We start from the raw sequence: 24,832 nt of genomic DNA, 5'->3' as shown, positions 1-24,832 counted from the left end.
AACTTTACCTTTACCACATGGTCTGAGGGACGGTGGACCGGCCCACGGCTGAAAAAGGTTGCTGACCCCTGTTGCTGTGAATTTTTTTGTCTGCTTGAGCCTGTATTAAAGTAAGCATCAGTGAGCATTACACAGGCCTGCCAGGCTCTCTAAGTATGGCGGGGAATTATATTTCAATGTGATCTTATGCATGTGTATTTTGCACCATTTATATAGCAACACTTACTGTACAATCAACCTTTTCCCCGGTTGCTTATAGCATTATTAGGAAACCTGACACATTTTCTATTATTATTTGTATCTGCCTGATGTGACGAAAAAACAGAGACTAAAAAAATGCATAGCTTATAATTTAAAATTCAAAAACGTTTGTGTGTATAGGGGGTGATTCCCTGCTTATATTTTAGCCTGGAACTTTTACACAGCAAAAGAGACTGTCAGCATTAAGTTGTTGGACTTTTCCATTTTCCTTACAAAATTATCCAAATAGCATGATAAATAATGTTTCAACTCCCAAGTCATCTCTGAAATTATTAATCTTGAAGAAATGTTTGAATTTGAATCAAAACCTGATTTTGAGAATCATCAGATGTGATTCTAATGGTTGGGATAATGACAGATTTCAAATTTTGCATTCAGCTGATATTGAAGTAGCTCAGATATGTGGAGCTTAAAGTTGCAATCATGCTGAAGTAGTGATTAGTAACTTGCAGTCAACTTGGCCACATACATCACTCAGGGTTTCCTTTCCCCCTATCTCCTGTTGTCAACCCAGACTTGGTTCATTGTGCTGCTGCAGCCAGTGGCAGACCGTCATGCTCTGACACGGGGGGGGGGGAGAGAACAGGGGGGCTGGTGCACATCCCGGGGGCGTGGCGCACCGCCCGCAGGGGCGTGGCGACCAGCATGGGCAGGGGGGCAGCCGCGATGGCACTCCACCGGGATTGCGCTGCCGGGGGCGGTGCGCTCCCCCCCGCGCTCCTCTTCCTCCACCAGTGGCTGCAGCATGAGAACTGTGTCATTGTGCTTACTTCCTAGCTGCAGTAGTTTGGTCAGATAGTTAGATTAACCTTGTAGGCAAGTATAATAGAACTCTTATCAGCTGGTTTTTGAGAGCATTCCTGTGATTTGCAAAAGGGCAGGTCTTCTCAGTGGCATTGTTCCTGAATCCTTTGAGCATGTACATGCCTACATAAATGGTAAGATTTCACTAAGAGCCAAATTTCAATTTCACTTGTGGATATGGGAGAAGTGGGAATTGAAAGACTGATAGCCTTTTCATTCTGCATTCTTCCCCTTGCTTCAGACTGGATTAGAGACAGAGAGGACCAAAAGGATGAACTTCAAAACAGTATGTACAGTATTCAAAGGTTCTATCTTCCCCTGAGAACAGTAGCATAGGGAAGGTGAAAAGAGAGATTGAAAAACGACTGCATTTTACAAGTGATTTTAGTTCTGGTAGTCTGTTTATGCTATAGATATGTGAATAACATTGTGTTTCTGGGGAAATGCCTTAGTTCCAAAACATGCATTTCCATAATATTCTGAGAGGAAAAATGTGGTGCCCTATTGTTGGACAATGGGGAGAGAGAAGAGCGACTTTTCTTTCGGATGTCAAGACATTCATAAGCGTGCGGCCATTACCCCCATTCGTAAGTCGAAAAATTCGGTTGTCGAGTCGTTCGTAAGTCGAGGTACCACTGTAATATATTCCAAATGAATGATAAATGTACTTCCTTCAAAAACATCACTTTCTGTTAGAACAATATATATCTTGTAGTTTAAATTGTTGTTTAAATTTGAAAAAGTCCAACCTTTTATGTAAAAAGACTTTGTTTAGTATCAGTTACCTCCCTTGTTCCAAACCTTTATTAGCTCAGCCTCAGATTTTGGGATGTTTTCTCTCTGTTGCTCCAGGACACCTCCAGCCTCTTACCTGCCTGTACTGGGAGCTTTGCTAGAGCAGACCATAAAATTAGGGGGGTGGGGAAGGGTCTGTGAGCTGATCGCTTGTATTTAAAAAAGTAAAAATTGATATGTTCCCCTTCCAAAGACCCCATACAGTCAGTGTTGTATAGTAACTAAGGTGCCTGTCCTAAGATTAGGAAAACCTGTGTTCAGATGTCGTCTCAGCTATAATGCTTACTTGGTGACTTATCTCTTTGTATAATACCCTGAACTCCTTGGAGGAAGGGCAAGATAAAATGTCATTAGTGTATATGACCAATTCATTTTGTGCAATGTTCATAGTTTGTAACTAACTCATAGTTCATATATAGGTTTATTACCAATGGTAATAACTATGATCAAATGAGAAGGGTTTACTACAATTGTGGTGGGCACATTGAATTATGGTCACACAATTTGTTTATTAGAGGGATACTGAATTGATTAGTATCTGTAACAGTGAATAAAGTTTGTAACAGTGAATAAAGATGCACATATTCTGCTTGCTTCACTCTTTCCAGGCAATCTATTCTCCCTACTAAACAACAACATGAGATTTATAATTTTCTATATTTTTTGCTATTATATTGCCTTTGTTAAAATCGATGCATAACTAAAGAATTATCCGATTTACAGGAATTATGAGAAACTGTTGTTGTTTTTAGCATCTTCCTGAGAAACTCTGAATTTCTGGTAGCCTAGGCTGGATCTGTCTTCTTTCTCAAGTTTGGTTTAGTGTTCTTATAGACAAATTCTATCCTGCTACTTCAAAATGAATTTCATATGGCTGTTCTTTACTCTCCTTTCTCTTTCTCTCTCCCTCTCCCTCTTACGACAGACAAATGGTTACGAAGAAGAGATGTATGGTTCATCCCAGAGTAGAAAATCTAGCAGGGTTAGTAGATTTTTTAATTCTTAAATTTTGTTTGTGATGAAAGCAATAATTAGGCAGCCTTCTTAATGTACCCAGCCTTATTCTTTGGTGATAACCTGTACTAAGAATATGCAAAGACAGCAAAGTCTTGTTAGCTTATAAGGTACAACAGATGTATGGTGGCAAAAGCTTCCATTTGTCAAACCCCACTTTGTCAGTTGCATGAAGCAGTCGACCAAGTTGGGCAGGTCTATATACCCTGAGGACAAAAAAGAATTAAAAAGTAAGATCAAACAAAGCAAAAAAAATTAGTTGTGGGGGAAGCATAATACTTTGAAGAGCGCAAATGAATTCAGAATCCAGCGAAACACTATTACTGTATAAATCTGTTTTACACACAACCAACAATATTTAAGGAAGCAGTGAAATTGTGAATGTGATGACTCTGAATTTAAGAAGGTGTATACTTCAACTGGAATGCGCAGAGTAGTTGGGCTGGTTTTGTAGAAGCAAAACAAGCTTTGACAATCTTGTGTCACTCATTGTTGGCCTGGTACCATGCAATATTGCAAAAAATAAAAAGAAATCTAGCTTAAGAGGAGCAAGGATGGTTCCCCCTCCATCCTTCATGAGAGCCTTCTTGCCAACGCAACAGTATATATAAAAATACTTTCAGTTAGCCACTCACTGGGCTGGGTATAAATAATAAATTATTATTATTATTATTATTATTATTATTATTATTATTATTATTATTTATGGACGAGAAACCTGTTGGCATTAAGTGATCATGTTCCGGGGGGGGGGGGGAGATAAAATTTGTTTCATCTTTAAAGTTGAGATAAACGATGGTGGAATGCTTAATACTATTCTCTGCCATAAAATCATCAGGCCTTTTAAGATGTGAGTTGGATCACATCCAGTTTTGTCAACTAGCCCTACCAGAGTTACTGTAATATGATGTGGAAGAAGACTATATTGAAGCTTCTATAACTAAGCCGAGTACTGTATACGTATATATGATACAGATAATAATAGTTGTAGCTATAACTCAGAATTGCTGTATTTAATGAAAATATGGAATAATAATATAACCAAGAATCAGAAAAGGGAAACCAAGTTGCTATACGAAGTACAGAATCAGAGAGTTGGAAGGGACCCTAAGGGTCATCTAGTTCAAGCCCCTGCAATGCAGGAATCTCAAATTGAAATAGACCTAATTTGGGGGAAAAGTTTAGATTAAATAAATGAATTTGTACCCTTTAATTATGTGATCTTTCCACTCTTGGAAGATTCTTCTGAAGGAATGCATAGAAAATAGTATTTCTGAACAATGACCCCTTAATTCACTTATACCCCTTGCACCAACCTGGAGGTCTCCCACTCCAATCATCCTTGACCATTGGTTATGTTGACTGGGGCTGATGGGAGCTTTAGTCCAAAACATCTGAAGGGCACCAGTTTGGGGAGGACTGCCTTATACCAAGCAAGTATACATTTTTCATATCAATGAATCCACCATTGGGTGTGAGCAGGGTATCCTTTCTATAATACAGAAAGGGTTAATACCATTGTTTGTGTGGAATAATGGGAGAAACAAGAATGCTTTATAGGCCAAAGTGAATATATTATATCTTTGGAGGTTTGCCAATTAATACAGTGTTTATTCTGACAACGGAACCTTTTGAGATCCATTCTGCCACTGGCATATTGCTTCCTAAAATAAAACTAAGAAAAGATGGATGTGTACTCTTCAAACAAGGCTGGGATGACTTTTCTTCTCGCAGCTGCAATGGGTGTGTCACTCATCCTAATATTCTGGTTTGTCCTACCTACTTAAAGGAGTGTTCAGGTAGTGGAGGCAAGCCTCTTTTCTTACCAGTCTAGTTCTGTTTCATAGCTAGAAAGGTAGGAACGACTCAATGCCTGGAAAAGGCAAGACTATTTTTTAGAGGAAAGTTGGTGAGTACCCACAATGCCTATATTATTGAACTCATGGTTGCATGATTTTCATCTAAATAGAAATAACTTGCTAATAAGCAATAGTTGAATATTGTTTATATATCTTCCTGCATTCTTTATGTTTCAGAATTGCATCTTGAAATGAACTAGGTGCTCAAAGAGAGAGGATATTAAAGTAAATTATAGGTGTTCTCTGTACTGAAAACTAGAGTGGAAAAAAACTATTGTTCTTCTTTTACATGGAACAGCATTTAAAACATAGGCATCTGAAATAGACACCATCTTATCCAACAGAATGATAGTTATTCACTCCTCAAAAATATTGTTTTGGGCAACATGGTGTTGGAAATGCTTTCTAATCCCATAGTCTGGGTACAGCAGATAGTATATTCAGTGAGGACTCTGATTTGGAAGAAATGACATCTTCTTCATTCTTGTTTTTAAAACTTTTTATATCTACGCAGGCTTCCTGCTACTCTGACCTTAGTCTTCCTTGCAGTGGTTTTCCTTCCAAATCCCAACCTTCTTCCCAGAATGGAAACCGGGTCTGTCAGTTTTCCTCCCTGCCATTTTTGTTGAACATTTTAGTTACCCCTGGGCAGTATAACCTCAGCCTGTTAATTTAAGAGGCTGTAATAAATGAGTGATTCCATATACTTTTGTTTACCTCCAATATTCTCAAGGTTAGTTGTATTATTATTATATTTATACCCTGCCCATCTGGCTGGGTTTCCCCGGTCATTCTGGGTGGCTTACAGCATATCTAAAACATAATTTTAAAAAATTAAGCATTAAAAAGCTCCTGATACAGGACTGCCTTCAGATGTCTTCTAAAAGTTGTGTAATTCTTTATCTCATTGACATCTGACGAGAGGGCATTTCACAGGGAGGGTGCCACTACCAAGAAGGCCCTCTGCCATTTTGGTTTTCCTTTTAAATCCTTATTTCCACTTCTGTTTGAAAAAGGTAAAATATAATGCTGGTTCCCAGACAGCACAAGACTCTGTCCTACCTCTGTCCTGAATCATTTATTCATTTTTAATCATGTAATCATCCTTTTGATCTCATCATATTTGCCTTAGCAATTCTGAAAGCCACCGAGGGAAGTAAGAGATAAATGTTTTAATTGTATCTGCATTTTATCAATAAAAAGTAGATTGTACAGTGTATAGAATAGATTTAACAATTCCTGCAATACACCCCCCCCCCAAAAGAAATCACTGATTTAAAAGCTTTACAGCCTTCACTGGGGTTGAATTTGCCTAATTTGCATGCAGAAACTAACATGTATTTTTCCTGGTCAGAGTTCTGTTTTTTTCCTTCCTGCATGTAGTGTGTTAGAGTGTGTGTGTCCCTGCCCCTACAATTTCGTATGTTCTATGAGATACTTCCACATGTTTGCCTTCTACCAAGATGTCTCCTCCAATTTTCTAATTTAGCTACTTTTGCATGGTGGTTTATAGCTAGTCTTTTCAGTCTACTTTCTTAATAGTTCAGTGTGTTTTGTGTGTGTGCAGAAACATAGATTGGCATTACTTACAAATGTTCCATTATTTTTAAAGCTGCGTCCCAATAAGTTGACATGCTTGCCTCTTATGTTTGTTGTCAAGGGAGCTTCCTTTGCCATTACAGCATTGTAGCTGAAACGGAAGCCGGAGTATCATAGCTTTGTTTTTGTCTCTTGTACCTAGATGTTTTAATTCATGCTCTGTGATTAATGTTCGCATCCCAATTATTGTGTTGTACTTTTGCAATAGTATCCTCCCTTCCTGTATGTAATATGCGTAAATTTGCTCACCTTGCCATCTAACTCTCACTTGCCTTTGGCTTTTTGACCATTTAAGCAGAAATGGCTACCTCTGCCATATTCTGATTTACCTTGCACTACAGCATATATATTGTAGTAACTGACAGCACAAGGAATTCCACAGCAAACAAGCAGTAGATCTCCCTTCTCCCTTCATTTTCTAAGTGCGTTAAAAACCGATTGTGTTCCTTGTCGTTCTCAGCCCTCCTTGTTGTACAGTGAAGCCAGAAGCTACAGGGTTGGTTCTTGCTCTCCCTTTGTGTAGAATCTCTTTCATATATCACATATGTCGACCATGTTCTGCTAACGTCTTAGAAACATCTTCTTGCTGCAGTTCATGTCACTTGCGCTGTGCATTGAGCATGTGATCTCTATGAATGGAATGCACATTTGCCTTTGGTGTGTCTGTCAGCTCTGTTCTGCTCGTCTTCCCTTTCCCTCCCACTAGAAGCCTGCGGTTGCTGCTTGTGAAACTGCTAACAATACGTCTGTCTGCTAATTGTGCCTGTTTTCCAGCTGCTGGGTGATGCGTTACAATGTAATGTTAAAAAAGAAAAAAGAGACAACATCATAGCTTTTGCATTTAAAGAAAAAAGGCTAAAATTGTTGGGCTGTCCCAACAAAAGGAACAGTGGGGGGGGGGGCGGGAGGGGGGGGTCATTCCATAGGCAAGCTGCAAAACCTTGAAACAGATCCCATATTAGATCCTCTTCCTCCTGCTATGTTTGTCCCTTCCATGCAGTGTCTCTGTGGCAGTTCAAATCATGTTTGACTGTAATGTTTTATGACCAGACCTTTTTTGCAGTACTACATTTGGTAGAATGTTAAATCCTAATGATAAGAAAGCATGATGAGAGATGGGTGAGGCAAAAGTGGAAATAGCCTGGAGAATATTTAAAGAGGTACGGTACAACAGCCAGGAAAAACAAAATCCAAGTAGGGATAGATATGTGAGCAGCAGTAAAGAACACTTCGGATAGAATCAAATGGATATGCAGCGTAGCAAGGACCAAGCAGAAAGCCATGGAGGGATGGATAGGGAAGTCTGGAGAAATGAGATGAAGAGAATTGAAAGATGTATGTATTAAATTTTGGAAAATGCATTGGGGGAAAATCCCTTAGTTACTAACCAGGGGTGCCATTGGGAAGGACAGTGGGCTGAGGGCTTCCCAAAAAATTTTTCAAGGAGGGTGCAGATCCTCCTCAATATTCCACATGGTATGTTAGCGTCTACTTCCACAACTTCCCCGCAAAAATGGTACTTCCCTGCCATTCTAAACTTCTACTGTTCCTTTGCGCTACAAACCCGAACATGTCCTCTTTTGGGGGCCTCCGTACCCATCCGAGGGGATTTTATTTATTTATTTATATTTGTTATTTATTATTTATACCCCACCCACCTGGTTTCCCCAGCAACTCTGGGCAGCTTCCAACAGAAAAATGAAATAAAAAAATCTTATTAAACATTAAAAGCCTCCCTAAACAGGGCTGCCTTCAGATGTCTTCTAAAAGTCTGGTAGTTGTTTATTTCTTTGACATCTGATAGGAGGGTGTTCCACAGGGCGGGTGCCACTACCGAGAAGGCCCTCTGCCTGGTTCCCTGTAACTTGGCTTCTCGTACCGAGGGAACTGCCAGAAGGCCCTCGGTGCTGGACCTCAATGTCCGTGCAGAATGATGGAGGTGGAGACGCTCCTTCAGGTATGCTGGACCGAGGCCATTTAGGGCTTTAAAGGTCAGCACCAACACTTTGAATTGTGCTCGGAAACGTACTGAGAGCCCAATGTAGGTCTTGAAAGACCAGTGTTATGTGGTCTCGGCGGCCGCTCCCAGTCACCAGTCTAGCTGCCGCATTCTGGATTAGTTGTAGTTTCCAGGTCACCTTCAAGGGTAGCCCCACATAGAGCGCATTGCAGTAGTCCAAGCGAGAGATAACTAGAGCATGCACCACTCTGGTGAGACAGTCTGCAGGCAGGTAGGGTCTCAGCCTGCGTACCAGATGGAGCTGATAGACAGCTGCCCTGGACACAGAATTGACCTGCGCCTCCATGGACAGCTGTGAGTCCAAAATGACTCCCAGGCTGCGCACCTGGTCCTTCAGGGGCACAGTTACCCCATTCAGGACCAGGGAGTCCTCCTGTCCCCCACGAACAGTACTTCTGTCTTGTCAGGATTCAACCTCAACCTGTTAGCCGCCATCCATCCTCCAACCGCCTCCAGACCTTCACCGCCATCACTGATTCTGATTTGAAAGAGAGGTAGAGCTGGGTATCATCCGCATACTGATGAACACCCAACCCAAACCCCTTATGATCTCTCCCAGTGGCTGCATGTAAATGTTAAAAAGATGGGGGAGAGGACAGAACCCTGAGGCACCCCACAAGTGAGAGCCCATGGGACTGAACACTCATCCCCCACCACCGCTATCTGAACACGGCCCAGGAGGAAGGAGCAGAACCACTGTATGACAGTGCCCCCAGCTCCCAACCCCTCTGGACAGTCCAGAAGGATGTTATGGTTGATGGTGTCAAAAGCTGCTGAGAGATCCAGCAGAACTAGGAAACAGCTCTCACCTTTGTCCCTAGCCCTCGAGATCATCGACCAGAGCGACCAAGGCAGTTTCAGTCCCATGATGTGGTCTGAATCTCAACTGGAAGGGATTTTAAAGGAAATTTCCATTCTGGTTTTTTAAAATTTATTTAGTTGGATTTTTTGCTTGGGTGGTACAGGCTCAGGCTTGGAGTCAGGTGGAGGCTTAGGGGTGGGTGGCTCGGGTGCCGGGCTGCTCTGCATGTCGCGGCCGCTGCCAGCCTGAGCTGGGGAAAGAGGCACACAGCCCTGTGCTTGTCTCTTCCCCCAGCTTGGTCTAGCAGCAGCTGAGGCTGTCCCTTTTTTGCTCTTCAAGCTCTGGCAATCCTAATTTACACACAGCTTAATTGTCAAACATATTCGCGTTTAACAGGAAAGTTTTTAAAAGAGTTACATAAGAGTGTAATGTTTGGAATTTAAAGTGCCACCTACCACGCAGTAATTTTCTGTGTGTTCATATTCACTACGAAGGGCGTGGTCAGAAGCATTTATTTATTTTATTTGAACATGCACGAACAACATTTTAATTTTCCTTGCTAAAGCTTAAGATAGGTTTTGATGTTGTCACTTTTATACCTAATTTGAATGGGCAGACTTGATTATTTCCATAATGTATGAATGGGCGCAGACCAGATTTGGAGCAGCCCTCATCAAGCAGTTTCTGCCATCTCTTATTTTCTCCTAGAAAAGTGCAGCCTTTTCTCTGGTGCTAGAAGTCTCCTGGAGGGGGCAGTGAACAAAAGTCCAGAAACTTGCTTCTTAGATCATGAGCAAAAATTCATTTAAAACAAATATGGGAAAACATCTGTAATTCACAGTTTTGCACCTAGTAAAGGTAAAGGGACCCCTGACCATTAGGTCCAGTCGTGACCAACTCTGGGGTTGCAGCGCTCATCTCGCACTATTGGCCGAGGGAGCCAGTGTACAGCTTCCAGGTCATGTGGCCAGCATGACAAAGCTTCTTCTGGCGAACCAGAGCAGTACACAGAAACGCCATTTACCTTCCCGCTGTAGCGGTACCTATTTATCTACTTGCACTTGACGTGCTTTTGAACTGTTAGGTTGGCAGGAGTCATTTTGGGGTCATTCCCACTGCACACACACACACAGGACTCTTCTCAGGTAACGCCTGCTACTACTCACACACACACTTTTTTTTTTTAAAAAAAGGCAACATTCTTCGTTTCAGAACTATTGTTTTTATCCATATGGAACTGGCTGCTGCCCTGTATCAACTCTACTTTCAATACTGCGGTGTCCAACGTCCTTTAGGTCTTCTGCCCAGAGCAGTAAAGCTGACATTGAAATCAAACGACTGGAATCTGTAACCTTTACAGATCTATGAGGCTTCTACAAAGTTTCATGTTTAAGCAGTGCGGGGCGGGGGGTTTTTCCAGCTGGAGCACAGTTCTGGCACCTCTCAGGTATGCACCATTGTGGGTCGGCACTCCCCCTGCCCGCTTCTTGCCTTTACATACTTCTGAGAAGCCCAAAATGAACATTTCAAGTCAAGACAGAAACTGGCCAGCATATGCAAGTCTACACCTAGCTCCTAGCTGCTCCTAATTGTGCTGTGAGCTGGGGCCAATTTCATAGAATCATAGAGTTGGAAAGAGACCACAAGGGCCATCCAGTCCAACCCCCTGCCCAGCAGGAAACACCACCAAAGCATTCCTGACAGATGTATTTCCTTTTCTTCCATATGTCTCCCATGGAGTGACAGTGGGCTTTAAGCTTTCCTAGCAGGTCTCTACCATTGCCCGTGCACAAACACACACATTTGAATTAGCTCCCCCCCCCCCAAGCTGGCCTAGCGGATGCCTGAATCTAAGAGAATGAGGGAGGGGAGGGCACATTTATTTGACTTGCACCAGAACCAGGGGTGATCCTTGAACCAGCTAGGGAAACAGCTTTCCTTAGTTTTTAGCACCTCCGCAGGCAGTGAATGCAGCTGTTGTCAAACCAGCATCTGCCCCAAGTTACCCAGCAGCTTACTGTAACAATTTCATGGTGAGTTGCGGCACCTATTTTTCTTTGGAGGGGAAATCCCTGTGTTTAAGATTAATTCAGTGGCCATAATGTTTCTAGTAACTTGCTCCTGATGTTATTAAATAAGTTTGATAGGTACAGAAACTGATCACTGGATACCCTGCAAGGAAAGCCGAACTCTCTTAAGTTGTAGTGCAGTGTTGCTGCTCGTAGTACAGTACTGTGTTTGTTTGTTTGTTTATTCATTCATTCATTCACTCCTGCATTATGCTTACCTGTCACTGGTTTTTCTTTATGGATAGAGTTTGAAATTTCCACACTCTTAATTTATTCTCACCACAATTGGGAGCTGAGAAGGCAGGAGAAGAGAGAGAGTGTGTGTATGTGTATCCTTAAGCCTTTTGGTACAGAAGCCTATTTGAACATGTTGCTGCCCACACAAAGCCCTTAGGCTTTGAATCAGTAAAAATAAATAATCAGCACTGACAATGATCCTGTTTTGAATATATGAATTGAAAGGAGCCAGTCTGCAAATATTGAGGTAAAGGTAAAGGTAAAGAGACCCCTGACCATTAGGTCCAGTCATGACCGACTCTGGGGTTGCGGCACTCATCTCATGTTATTGGCCGAGGGAGCCGGTGTACAGCTTCCGGGTCATGTGGCCAGCATGACAAAGCCGCTTCTGGCGAACCAGAGCAGCACACGGAAACACAGTTTACCTTCCTGCTTGGAGTGGTACCTATTTATCTACTTGCACTTTGACATGTTTTTGAACTGCTAGGTTGGCAGGAGTGCAAATACTGAGGTAAGGCAACCTTAATAGGCCTAGCTACCACTCAGCGTGGGACACAGGTGGCGCTGTGGGTTAAACCACAGAGCCTAGAGCTTGCTGATCAGAAGGATGGCGGTTCGAATCCCCGCGATGGGGTGAGCTCCCGTTGCTCGGTCCCAGCTCCTGCCAACCTAGCAGTTTGAAAGCACGTCGAAGTACAAATAGATAAATAGGTACCGCTACAGCGGGAAGGCAAATGGCGTTTCTGTGCGCTGCTCTGGTTCGCCAGAAGCGGCTTTGTCATGCTGGCCACATGACCAGGAAGCTGTACGCCGGCTCCCTCGGCCAATAACGCAAGATGAGCGCGCAACCCCAGAGTCGGTCACGACTGGACCTAATGGTCAGGGTCCCTTTACCTTTACCTTTACCACTCAGCGTAGGCTCCTCAGTTCCAGTTGTATTCAAGACCATATTCCTGCTTCCATCCCCTCCTAGTACCTTTATTTCAGGCACCCCCAAACTTCGGCCCTCCAGATGTTTTGGACTACAATTTCCATCTCCCCCAACCACTGGTCCCCTTAGCTAGGGATCATGGGAGTTGTAGGCCAAAACATCTGGAGGGCCGCAGTTTGGGAATGCCTGCTTTATTTGCTCCTTTTCTTCATGCTGCCTCCAAGCTGACCTCTTTTGCCTTCTATTCAATTGTATGCAGGAATCTACCGGTACCAGTGAGCCAAGCAATCTTTGTTTCTTTTTCTTTGAAACTGTTTCAAACTTTCAATTGTGTAAAAAGATTTCCATTCATTTAGGAATTGTTGTGCAATACCTACAGGGTACTGAGTTTAAAAGAGACGCAGCTAGAGCACAAGGAGCACAGCAACATTCCTGATGTGAAGAGTGGGATCCCTCATTTTAATTCTGCATGCATTCAGACTAGTTTTGCAGGGGTTTCCCCCCCATCCTTGCCTTGCATGCTGCTTGCACTACACTGTAGGAGATATTGACATTTATTTTGTTTCTTCCTTTCCATTTCCTTTGTCTCTTTTATTTTGCACCTTGCTGTATTTTGAACCTCCCAAATCTACCAATACTGTTCTGACTCTGTTTTTTAATTGTAGGCATCTCTGTATGATGAGAACTTTAACAGTGGGAATCGTCGGTATAGTGCCTCTAGTTCACGTCCTGTAAGATGGTTTCCACATTTTTGTGCTGGCCTTGTTTCTGTTTTGTACTAAAACATGTTCTATTGCAGTAGCTTGTGTAGAACGGGTTGCCTGCAGTATTTTCTAAAAAGTCCACTTTCTGTAACTACCTGAAATAATGGCTGCTTCCTGTTTAGACCCAAATGCTGTTCCTTGTGTGTCAAATGATGCTCGTAAGATGCAATGAGCCCTTTCAGATATAACAGGCCTGGTTTCCTAAACCATGGTTCCGCAAGCTGAGAATGTGTGTTTGACCTGCATGCTTCTCTCTTACCCCTTACCTGACTTCCACACTTTGATAAGCATTAACAAATATCATTGCAGTGTACAACAATGAAATTAAGACAGATAAACAGTTTTCCAAAAGACATTTGATACTTCCAAAGTCTTTGTCTTTTAAAACCAGGTTCTTTTGTGTGTGTGTGTGTGTGTGTGTCTGTGTGTGTTCATAACAGGGAACTCTGGTTTAAAGAAAACGGGACTAAAATGTTGAAACAGGCACACAAAGGAGATGAGTAGAGGGAGGAGGACTTGACCCTGGTGCTAATTTCTGTCAAGGATCCTCAAACTTTTTTCTCTGGGCCACACTTTCAGAATAACAGAATGCTGGTGTCACACCATTTTTTATTATTATTAATAGGAAACACACTCAAAAACAAAAAGAAACAACAACTAGTGGTTCTTGATTTATAACCTAGAACACAACAACTTTATAATATGATTATGAGACATCCAGAAAGCGTAAAACAAGGCAGCTACCGTATTGGCCCAAATATAAGCCACACTTCTTTTCCAAATTCCAACCGTGAAAAGTTAAAGTGCAGCTTAAATTCGCAACCTTACCAAAATGCGCTTTTATGCACCAACCATTTCACTTTGAATGACAGCACGGGGGCAGGGAGTACAATGGCTTCTCCTCTCAATCTTCCTTCCACACCCTCATAGGTTCTTTTTGGATGTGAGTTCCCACAACCCTGGATCCCTTCCTTTGCCGGGCCATACATGAGGAGAGGCACACTCTCTCCCTTTCCCCTTGGATCATCTTTCTCTTTTTTCTCAATAGGGCTTGCCAACCGCCCCATTGAGCCTCAGTTGTCGAATGTTTCAGAAGCCGAATGGGCTTCCAGAATGCATTAAGATTTACAACTGAGTTCCGGCTGTGTTGATTTTTTATTTACGTTTATGGTCAGGGCTGGCCCTACGGCCAGGCTAGGTAGCGCAGGGCACCACGACGCCAGCCCACCAGGGGGGCGCCGCAAGCTGCGCCCGCCCGCTGGCCGGCCGGTCCGCTGCGCAGCTGCGCCCGCGGCAACTGTGCTGTGTCTGCCCGCCCATCGCGCAGCAGCGCCTGTGGCAGCCGCGCTGCGCCCGCCCGCCCACCGGGAAACGGGAGGGGCGCCGGAGGGATCCGGTGCACCATGGTGCCAGGGGCGCTTAAGATGGCCCTGTTTATGGTGCTACAAACAGGTGTTTAACCCACTTACGGGTCCTCTCTAGTACCCGTAGGATTTTCTTCTACATTTGCCATTTACGGGTGTGAGTGCATGCGGAATTTTAAGGGAGTGGATTATATTCGGGTATGGTCCTTTCTCTCTCCCTCCCCCCCCCCAATTTTAAAGGTGCGGCTTATTTGCAGGTGCTGCTTATATTCAGGCCAATACGGTACATAAGAACACAAATCATTCTCAAACTATATTGATAGTCCTTAAATCAGTGGGATTACCTAGGGGAGTGCTAAGAGGCAAGTGGGTGGCAGGGAAGCACTGGAGGGGCAAATGAGTATCAGATTTTGAAAAGCTGGCATCAGATCACATTCAGCGGTTTTGTAGAATTAATTAAACGAAATGGTTTTAATTGGATTTTGATGGGTTGCCATATTTTGAAGAGCAAAAAGAGGATACATTTGATGACTTCTACTTTTAGCTGGATCGCTATGACGGCTCTACCCATGAAAAAGAGGATGTTTCCTGGAAAAAGAGGACACCTTGCTCTTTAAAATATGGCACCCATAATTGAAGTGTGCAATTAATTGCTACTGTTTTGAATGCTGTTGTGTCATAACTTTCCTTGTGGATTGTGCAAACCACTATTCTGAATAATACTTTTTATACGGCAGGATAGAGGGCACTTGGGATGAGTGTATGAAACCATTTGGGCACCACTGCTCCAAACTATGGTTTGCAGCAAGGCTGTTAAACCTGTTTATTTATATGGAGGGCTGATGACCCACAGGAAAAGTAAGTCAGAGTGGTATCAGTCGGCAATGTTCAACAGTGTGCAGTTCCCCTTGGTATTCAGCTAGAAGAGTGCGGGAGCATGTATTGCAGCTTGTAGGTTGTATGAAAATTGGCTGCTTTAGACACCCCTTGCTCCCCTCATATGTGGAACTTTAATCATTGCTTCCTGTTTTACCCCATCTAGAGTGAATGAAGTTATGTTGCTGTTATGCCTAAACTAGAAACTGGCTTGAGCAAGTGCTCCAGACTAGAATCGCAAGCCAGAGTCAAATTGTAGTTTGCAATATTGGTTTGAGGGACTCGCTTCAACCGCAATTTGCCAGCGTGGATATAACAAACTTTGGTTTAATGGAAGTAGGAATAGTTGATAATTGTGTGTGAGTACGTTTGGAGTGTCACATGAATACAGGCAATGTGAACTATTTTATTTAAATCCGAATTGCAATTTATCATCTTTAAATAAAGACAATAATATTTTAAATGTAGATCAAGGCCAGAGGTGGGATTCACCTAACAAGCCCAGTCAGTGGAAACCCTGCACAAGGAATTCCATGTGTGCAACCGGGCTTTCTTCCGTTCTCCTTCCCCGTATGCCCCTTGAAACTGGCTCTCTTTGGGGTCAGGAGAACAGTGGGAGAAGGAGGGGGAACATTCCATAGGCAAGATGTGAAACCTTGAATCACACCCCAGATTAGAGACTCTTCCTCCTACTATATGTCCCTTCTATGCAGTGTCTCTGGAAGTACAAATCATTTTTTATTGTAATGCTTAAATGACCAGACCTTTTTTGCAGTACTGCACTTGGTGGAATGTTAAATCCTATTTTTTCTCACACTTTCTACTAATGATTAGCAGAAGATGTGGATTTCCCATTGCTAATTTTCACTTAACAGTTTGGTGTTTTTTAAAATACTAATTTTTTAAAAAATGAAATACTGTTGAAATTATCTCTCTCATGTTCTGAGTTAATTTTCTTACGGTATGCATAATTGTGGAATATTGTTCAATGAATGTCAGGATGGTCAACCAGCTTCTAGCTGAATGATATTGGACTTGCACCAATCAATGCTTAGGCAGTTTCTGATTCTCATTGTATCATATTAAATGCTTCTTAAAGATGAGCAAGATTCTGGATTGGTTTCATAAATATGTCTTCTGTGTGTGAACCTCATTCTGTGAGATGAAATTCATAGTGGATTTCAGAAGGTGAGGGATATTTCACATTAAATGTCCGCTTAAATTACACAAGATACATAGGGAATGTAATGTGTGTGCAGTACAAACTATTTCAATATAGTTTAATCATCCATTAGAATAAATCCAGTCAGTGCTGCTAATGCTTTTGCATTGGGTTCAGACAAGCATGAACTTTATGTGAATCTGCAAAGACCCTCATTCTCATTCTCCAGCTCATGAATTGTAATTGTTTTTGGGGTAGACAAACACAGTTCTGTTCTGCTGCCCACATTGTGGATACCACTTCTGTTACACTGGTATTCATTATTGTGAATTCAGCCTACCCTACCTCACAGGGTTGCTGAGAGGCTAAAGTAGGAGAACATGTATATTTTCCCGAGTTCTTGCAAGCAAGGGTAGGATAAAAATGTTAACAAATAACTATACCCCAGGTAACATTTCATTAACAATGTTAGCACAGATTCTGACTCCCCAGATACCGGTTAGTAAATTATTTTTGAAAGTAGTTTCAGGAGCAGTTTGTAATAAGGTATGGGGAGGGAGACTGTTTAGGTTGAGGAATTGGGTCCTCCCTGCAAGAGAGGGCACGCGTTGTGGTGGGTCCCAGCAGACCAGGTCTAGGTGTTGGGGCGGGGCAATTGGAGCAGCCACAACACCCTATTGGTGGTCCAATTGACGGGGTGCAATTGGGCTAAGGGTTTGCCAATCAAAGAGTCAGATGGACCAGTATTTAAACGCTGCACTCACCGTAGAGACCCTCCTTCTCCGGTTGAATTGCATCGGAACACACGCCCACCGCTCCCCAATTTTAGGGCTTTCGCTTGACCTTGCTATGCTGTCATGTGTTGTCATATGTTGTTGGGACAGGGGCACGGCAGGAATTTTCCCCACTTTGCTGATTGGCTGTTGCCATTTGGGTTTCGCCTGCCGCTTAGCAATTCGTCACAACTTGTAAGGTTGGCGGATAGGCTCTGGTTCATGCTGATAGGGGGGTATGATCCCTTACCTCCCTATATATATATGTGTGTGTGTGTATTCCTCTTAAGGGAATCCATTGGACCGATGGTTGCTATTCCCCCAAGCGGGGGTGCCCTAATCCAGTGTTCTGGGCACATGTGGGGGAATCAGGGCCCAGCTGGCGCACGCCAGTCAGGTAACCCCATCCCAGGTGTGTACCTGGCTGCTGACTCATGGTGTGCCCTGAGTCAGTGCTACCCTAGGTAGCTAGTAGAACCAGAGCCTATGCAACCACTCACTTGATTTGTAATCAATAAAGTTGTGGCCTAAATTCTGCCAAAAACCAAACCAAAAATATGAGTCATGTCTGAATTTATTTCTAGGCCTGAGATAGAGGGTCTCCATACGCAAATCCCACTGTGCACATAGAAAGCTTTGAGGTTATGTGAAATCTTGAATTTTGGAGCTAGTGTTGATAAATTTCACACCCTAATTTGTATCATTATTGTCTACCTGAGAGGTAACAAGAACATAATTTGGTTATTTGGAGCAGATTTAATATGAGCACACAATCTTAAAGGTAGTTTCTGAAGTTCATGCTTCTTTTGGTAAAATATGCAAAATATTCCAACAATTATTGGACTAGACTGGAATCTAATCTTAACTCTGGTGTGAGAGCACCAGCTGTCACATGTCTACAAACTTACCTGCCACTAGACTACACGGGCAATGACTCCTAGATTTTGGCTGGTAGTATGTAATTCTTCAGAAATATTTTGCTTCAAATTTTTTTTAAAAAAAAATGAATGTATTTTAGGTTTGTTTGTTAACTTCCAGCATGGAGACATCTACTCTGCCTTTCTGTAGCCGTATGCTATCCTGCTCTTAACTTATGAGAAATGCTAGCAAATCTGTCTGATTTCTACTATCCTAATGCTTCTTTTTTTCTCATCTCTGTTTGATGCAATCTTTGGGGGTGTTTGTGGGCAGCCTTCGGAATACAGTTGCTACCTCGGCTCAGGATCTCGAGCTTCTTCTAGAGCTAGTTCTGCTCGTGCAAGTCCTGTGGTGAGCATGCTTTTCTGCTTCATCTTTACCTGATTGAATTGCTTTATTTCTGTTTCCCAAGGCTATTTCTACTGAAGCAAGAACACTGCAATATATGGGTGATTAATAAGTTCTGATTCATTTACTGATGAAAAACGACTGGCCATCTTGTGATCTAGTCTAATAAACCACAAGGTCATCTGTACTGTAACTGGGGCTCTTATTTCTAATTTCTTCTCCAAATGTTATTAGATGTTATGGGAATTCTGCTAAGATCTACCTGGCAGTTGTTTGCTGCCCTGTGCTTGTAACGCAGGTTGAAGATGTTTCCTTGGTGGTTTTCTGGTTATAAGTAGCTGCTTTTCACTTTAAGCCAAAGAACACCAATGTAGGGAAGGGCTGGTTTCCAGGTTGCTTAAGACAATGGAGCCACTGTTATGCTTTTGTATATTTTAAAAACGTATACCCGATTTCCCACTACCTGGGTTCCTCCTCTTTCCCCCTCCCCCCCCCACCTAATACTGCATGCAACACTAATGTCTCACAACAAATGAAACTGATCTTTAGAAAAGACAGCTGAAAAGGATCTAGGTTTATCATTGCTTAAGCACAAAAATTGCAGCCCTATCTTGTAGACGTCAGTTGTCTCAGAAAATATTTTCCATATTCTAATATTATCAACCACAACAAATTCATGATTAAAGATACGGTAAAGAGCCTTATCAGCTTTTGTATTTTATGATGGTTTTCAGTAATCTTATGGTTTGTGTGTTTGCTTTCCTTTTTTGTACACTAGTGAAGCAGAGTACAGAAATTTCTATGCTAAACCAACCCACCATTACTGGACGTGATAGAGATAAAACAACAAAAAATGTCCTTTGCTAGTCACAAGCCACAAAAAACTTCCTGTGTGTGCCAGTGCCGAGTCTTGCCTGGTACATTAAGTTCATCAGACTCTTTAGCCAAAGCCATAGACTGTCATTTGGTACAGTTTCATTTGAAACTATTCTGAGTGTCTTACACTTCACTTGATAAAATACTTCACAGTCCAAGCTTACATATCATAAAACAATGAAAGTGAAAAAATACCTAGACAATTGAAATAGCAACAGTGTAGAAGTAAAGGCTTTTTAAAATCACAGCTACATATTTGTTATAAATTGAATATAATGCTGTCTTTATTTTTGTGTGTCTGTAATGATTATATATATATATGTATGTATGTAGGCATTGCACACGCGGATGAAACAGCCTTTCTCCATAACCGCTGAACCGAATTGAAACAAATTTGGGCAGAACGTGCCTTGCCCGTCAGGGAGGGATCTTGCATAAAAAAATATTTAAAAACCACACCTTTCATACCTATAATAATGATTAAACACAAAAAAGTGGCACCCAAATTAGACGTCACCACCAGATGCTCTGAAGACTCCAGCAGCTACGCTGCCAGATGACATCACAAAATTCCACACCAACCAACTGAAAACAGTCCTTTTGCAGCAACAAGGCCCAGCTCTTTCAATAGGCCACAGCATTGCCAAGCAGGGAAAAACAAACAGAATAGGGCCTTTCACAACCGGGGGCGGCACAGGGATGAGGCACAACAAAGGGAGGGGGAAAACACATAGCTATGGGGGGGGGGAGGACCATGAGTCAGCCAAAGCAGTGAGGGGGGGTTTACAATCCCCTACCTTTCCCTCTCCACTTCCTGGGTTTTATGGAACCGAACAGCTCGGGCGCTTCGGAACGCGCCTTCTGTTGCTACGGGGCTTTGCTATTTGATCCCCCCCCCAGGTTGGGATTTTTAAAGTAGTTCTCTGGGTCCCGGGGTGCATCATCACCCCCTGATCCTTTTCTTTGCCCAAACGGACCTCTCCCCACCTTCCTCTACACCAAATACTCCTCAATTATACCCACAATAAAAACCATTAAAAAAACATTACAAACAACACATTAAAAAACAAAATGCATCCCATCATACATTACAAAAAAACTACACCAAAAATAAAAAAACAAAAAAACAACAACCACCCACACCAAAATCATACATTACACGCCAAAATAAATGACAACCCCAACTAGAGAAATAAAACTTTGCAAACAGCACAATAAAAAAAACCAACACCACATCCTACATTCAAAACACCTACTCCAAAATTAGAAAATCCAGGCTTCCGGTCCGTCGCGACGACAAGAGGACGCAGGGACTGCAAGCTGCGCAGTCCCTGGCATCGCGGGGGAGGGGGGGAATTCCGCAGGGCGAGCGGATTCCCTGTAAGAACCCCGGGAAGAGCGTCCCGGGGGCGTAGAGTCCAGCGGGCTCCGAACCGGCGATTCCTCCGTTGCCCAGGGACGCAGTAGAGTCCCTGAGAGCCAGCGGAGTGGAGTCGCGGGAGCCATTTTGGATAATAACATTGCCTCCGAGAAAGTGAAGCCTCGAGTCCTCTGTCTGCCAGCGGCGGGTTCTTCTAAAGAAAATTTAAGATTGGACTGAAAAAGTAAGTAATTCCTATTTGACTTTAAGGGGGAAAAATAGAAAATAATTTGGAATAAATAGGAAGAGATCCCAAAAAACGGAAGTCGATCTCTTTCTAATGGACAATCAGGAAGCGTAATTAATATCCCAAAGCCGAAGGGGATTAATTGATTGCAGAACCCAAGAGAAAGAAAGACTTTGTTAACCCTTTCCAGCCCTCTGAGCCGGCACCCCTTAAGGCTCAGCAAGAATAAGGGCGAAAGTGTTTTGACAGCTGTCAAAGCTGTCAAAAGAACTGAAAGATTTATAAATCGGCTGTCAAACAATACAATTTGTTATAAGAAGAAGTTAAAGTGGAGATAATTGGAATTACGATTTGATGCATGAGAAAGTGAAAGTCAATGAGAAGAAAAAGTCAAAATGGAGGCGACCGTGAGGTATGGAAATTTCCAGGGCCTTTTGTCTCCTAATCTCCTGTCTGCTTGTGGTTAAGAGAAAAAATGAATACAGCGTATTCACCAACCTTCCAGGAGGCTGTGCTGAACTATCTGCAAATTCTGAAAGACATCAACAAGAGACTGCAACAGCATACCATGTTTAGAGACTGTGGCTCAAGATCAGGACTTAGAGGATAATTCTGAATGCGAGAGCAAGTCAAAGGAAAAAGATATAGAGAACAATGTTGAAACTGATGTGGAATATAAAAAACATTTTCTGGATGATGCACAACAAGGATTTGAAAAGAAAGAAGATGTGGTTTTTGAGCAACAAAGTGAAATGAAGATGCAAGAAAATGAGGAACCTGGAGGGACTGAAATTTGGAGACGTGCGATTGAGGGGTGGGAAATGCAGAAGGGGGGACAGAGGCATGGAGGTGCAAATGGGAAAGATGTGGTGTGGGGTGAGAGCCCTAGTTAAAAGGAATTATGTTGGTTGAATAACGGTTTCTGAAATTTTGGCCTGTTAAAGGAAATGTTGATCCAATTGGGGGAAAGTCACCGAGGGGGGGAAGGAGAGTGTTTAAAAGTGTAATGTTAAGAGGTTGACTAGAGAAATGATTGTACATAAAAATTGAGTTTTCTGGAGGGAGGAAGAGGAATGGCTGAGGGAAGAAATTTTAGAGTTGCATTAAATAAATTTGTGTTAGATTGGTGTCTGGGCCTTTCTTCCTCTCTTTGCTCAGAGACACCTGGTGGCAGGGGGTGCTTTGAGGGGGGGAGGAGGAGGTGGAGGGAAACCCAGACATAAAAATGGACATCCTTTGGAAGGCCGCACCCCACGGGTTCCTCTTGTGGCAGGAGGGGGCTCGTGGGGAGGCGGCACGAAGAAGGAGGAGAATAAAGTGAGTATTTTTAGGAAAAGATTTTGAACCAAGTATAGAAAACCCGCTATAATCAAAATAAGAAATTAAGAAGTCCAGGAAGAAGAGTTTCGAGGAAGTCACAAAATACAATGTTAAGAAAATAAGAATGGAAAAAATATGTGTTTGTTTGTATCTGTATGTTGAAGGATCAGCTGGGGGAAATCTGAACCTCAGTACTCCTCCACTCCGGTCCTCCTGGTGGCAGGGGGGGGATAGGGGGAGGAGGAGGGGGGAGGACAAACTCAGCTTTAAAACGGACCGCCTTTGACTCTCAACGCCTACAGGTCTCACTGGTGGCAGAAGTGGACTTGTGGGGGGAGGGAGGATAGAAGGACGGAATATATATTGTGTGTTTTGTCTTGTATTGTTTATATTAAAATCAATAAAAAATATTTTAAGAAAAACAAAACAAAATTAGAAAATCCAAATAACCAAAAAACAAACAAACCACAAAACACGCAACAACACCCAAATCATACAATACCCACCAAAATAAATGACAACCCCAAAAATATAATTAAACAATAGTAACTTCTGCTTTTCATGTTCTTATTTCAAACATTTTAAATCTATCTATATATAAATGTTCAAGATGCATGCACAGTAGCCAATGTATGGAGAAACAGGGGGAGGGGCCAACACTCCCCAGAGACAACAGAGGGCTCAGACGGGGGTGGGGGTGGGGGAGGAGGGGGCTCGATAGCTCGTGAGTCAGGACAGAGTGAGGCCAGTCACATGGATGAGCCGGGGAGTGGGGGGGGAGGGGGGCAGGTTAAGTCATGTGTCCGGACAGAGTGGGGGGAATCACAGGAAAGAACCACAGCAACGTGTGGCCGGGCCCAGCTAGTAATATAATTTTTATTTATTTATACCCCACTCTTCCCGGTTCAGAAACCCGGGCTCAGGGCGGCTAACAACAAATATAAAACACTTAATGATAATACAACATAATAGCAGCATAAAATACAGTATAAAATCATGAATAACAGTAAATTCAAAGTTGAAAAATCAATTTGGGGGAATCCATCCAATAAACATTAGATAGTCACCAGGGCTAGCTGGAATTTGTCTTGAAAACATTTTTCAATTTGCATTTAATGTTTCTGAAAGATCCTGAAATACTGGAATTGTAAAGATGGCCTCAGCGCTATCTCTTACAGAATCGAGTAGATCCAGATGTTTTAAAAACGAAGCTGCTGCTCCATCCTGGCCTTATATATAACATTCAGTCAGTGGAGTCACTGTTTTGGCAGTAAAAGTGATTAATACCCAGTGGCACTCTGTACTAGGGCTGGGCAATATCTGGTTTTCAGCATTGTGACGTGTCACCAGCTAAACATGGCAATGTACCGATTTATCACAGTGTCTGAAATCAGAATTATGAAGAGGCAAAGCTACCTAGACAGAGGAATGTGAAAGGCTGATACTCTTCCCAGAATGGTACTGCCACTATGGTGAAAACCATATCTGTTCATTTATAGCCCCCATAAACTGTTTAGAAAAACAAGGGCCTTTAAAATAATAAATAAATAAAAGGTTTTTAAAAAATTAAACTTTTTTTTTTAAAAAAACCCACTTTTTCTTCCAAGAAGCTCAAGCTGATATACACGATACTTTCCCCAATTTTATCATCACAACAACCCTGTAAGGGAGGTGAAGCTGAGAGGCGTTCGAAGTGATGCATGCCATTGCCCCCGTTTTATCAGCTTATCAGGCAGTTAGTTACCTTTCCACAAGGGCCACATTGATGCCGAAATCCAGCATCGCCTGAGCTCTGCGAGTGCAGCTTACTCCCGATTGAAGTGCAGAGTGTTTGAGGACCGGGACATTCGCAGGGAAACCGAAATGCTAGTTTACAAAGCTATTGTACTACCAACTTTACTATATGCTTGTGAAACATGGACCACTTATTAACGCCATCTCCAACTGCTCGAAAGATTCCATCAACGGTGTCCCCTAAAAATTTTACACACCACTTGGGAAGACAGGCGAACTAATATCAGTGTACTGGAAGAAGCAAAGATCACCAGTGTTGAAGCAATGATTCTTCAACATCAACTTGGTTGGACTGGTCATGTTGTGTGGATGCCTGATGATCATCTTCCAAAGCAACTACAGTGGTACCTCTACTTATGAATAACTCTACTTACAAATGTTTCTACTTACGAATGGAGCTCCGTCCGCCATCTTGGATGCAGTTTAGATAGGATTTTTTCTACTTACAAATTTTTAGATAGTAATAATAATAATAATAATAATAATAATAATAATAATAATAATAATTTATACCCCGCCCATCTGGCTTCGACTTACGAATTTTTTCTCCCAATGCATCCCTATGGGATTCGACTTACAATTTTTTTCAACTTACAAATGTGCGTTCAGAACGCATTAAATTCGTAAGTAGAGGTACCA

General features: G+C 42.4%; 1 protein-coding gene across 50 annotated transcripts in view; it reads left to right on the top strand.

Annotated features, from left to right (window-relative positions):
* Positions 1-24,832, top strand: part of LRRFIP1 (LRR binding FLII interacting protein 1) — a 133,207-nt gene that overhangs the window by 60,882 nt on the left and 47,493 nt on the right. For 15 of the 50 annotated variants that reach the window (XM_088675355.1, XM_088675339.1, XM_088675327.1 and 12 more), the window contains 3 exons: positions 1,307-1,351; positions 2,786-2,842; positions 18,522-18,599. The exons of 7 other annotated variants lie outside the window; for them this stretch is intronic. In XM_088675355.1, the coding sequence (XP_088531481.1) occupies positions 1,307-1,351; positions 2,786-2,842; positions 18,522-18,599 (180 nt within the window). Of the gene's footprint in view, positions 1-1,306; positions 1,352-2,785; positions 2,843-5,247; positions 5,329-13,056; positions 13,123-18,521; positions 18,600-24,832 lie in introns of all 50 variants that reach the window. 28 more of the 50 variants (XM_088675344.1, XM_088675326.1, XM_088675316.1 and 25 more) reach the window with 5 other exon arrangements.

Source organism: Zootoca vivipara, chromosome 1, assembly GCF_965207765.1.
Source record: "Zootoca vivipara chromosome 1, rZooViv2.hap1.1, whole genome shotgun sequence".
Classification (NCBI taxonomy): Eukaryota; Metazoa; Chordata; class Lepidosauria; order Squamata; family Lacertidae; genus Zootoca; species Zootoca vivipara.
Note: the sequence above shows the minus strand (reverse complement) of the source record. Positions and strands in the feature narration are given on the sequence as shown.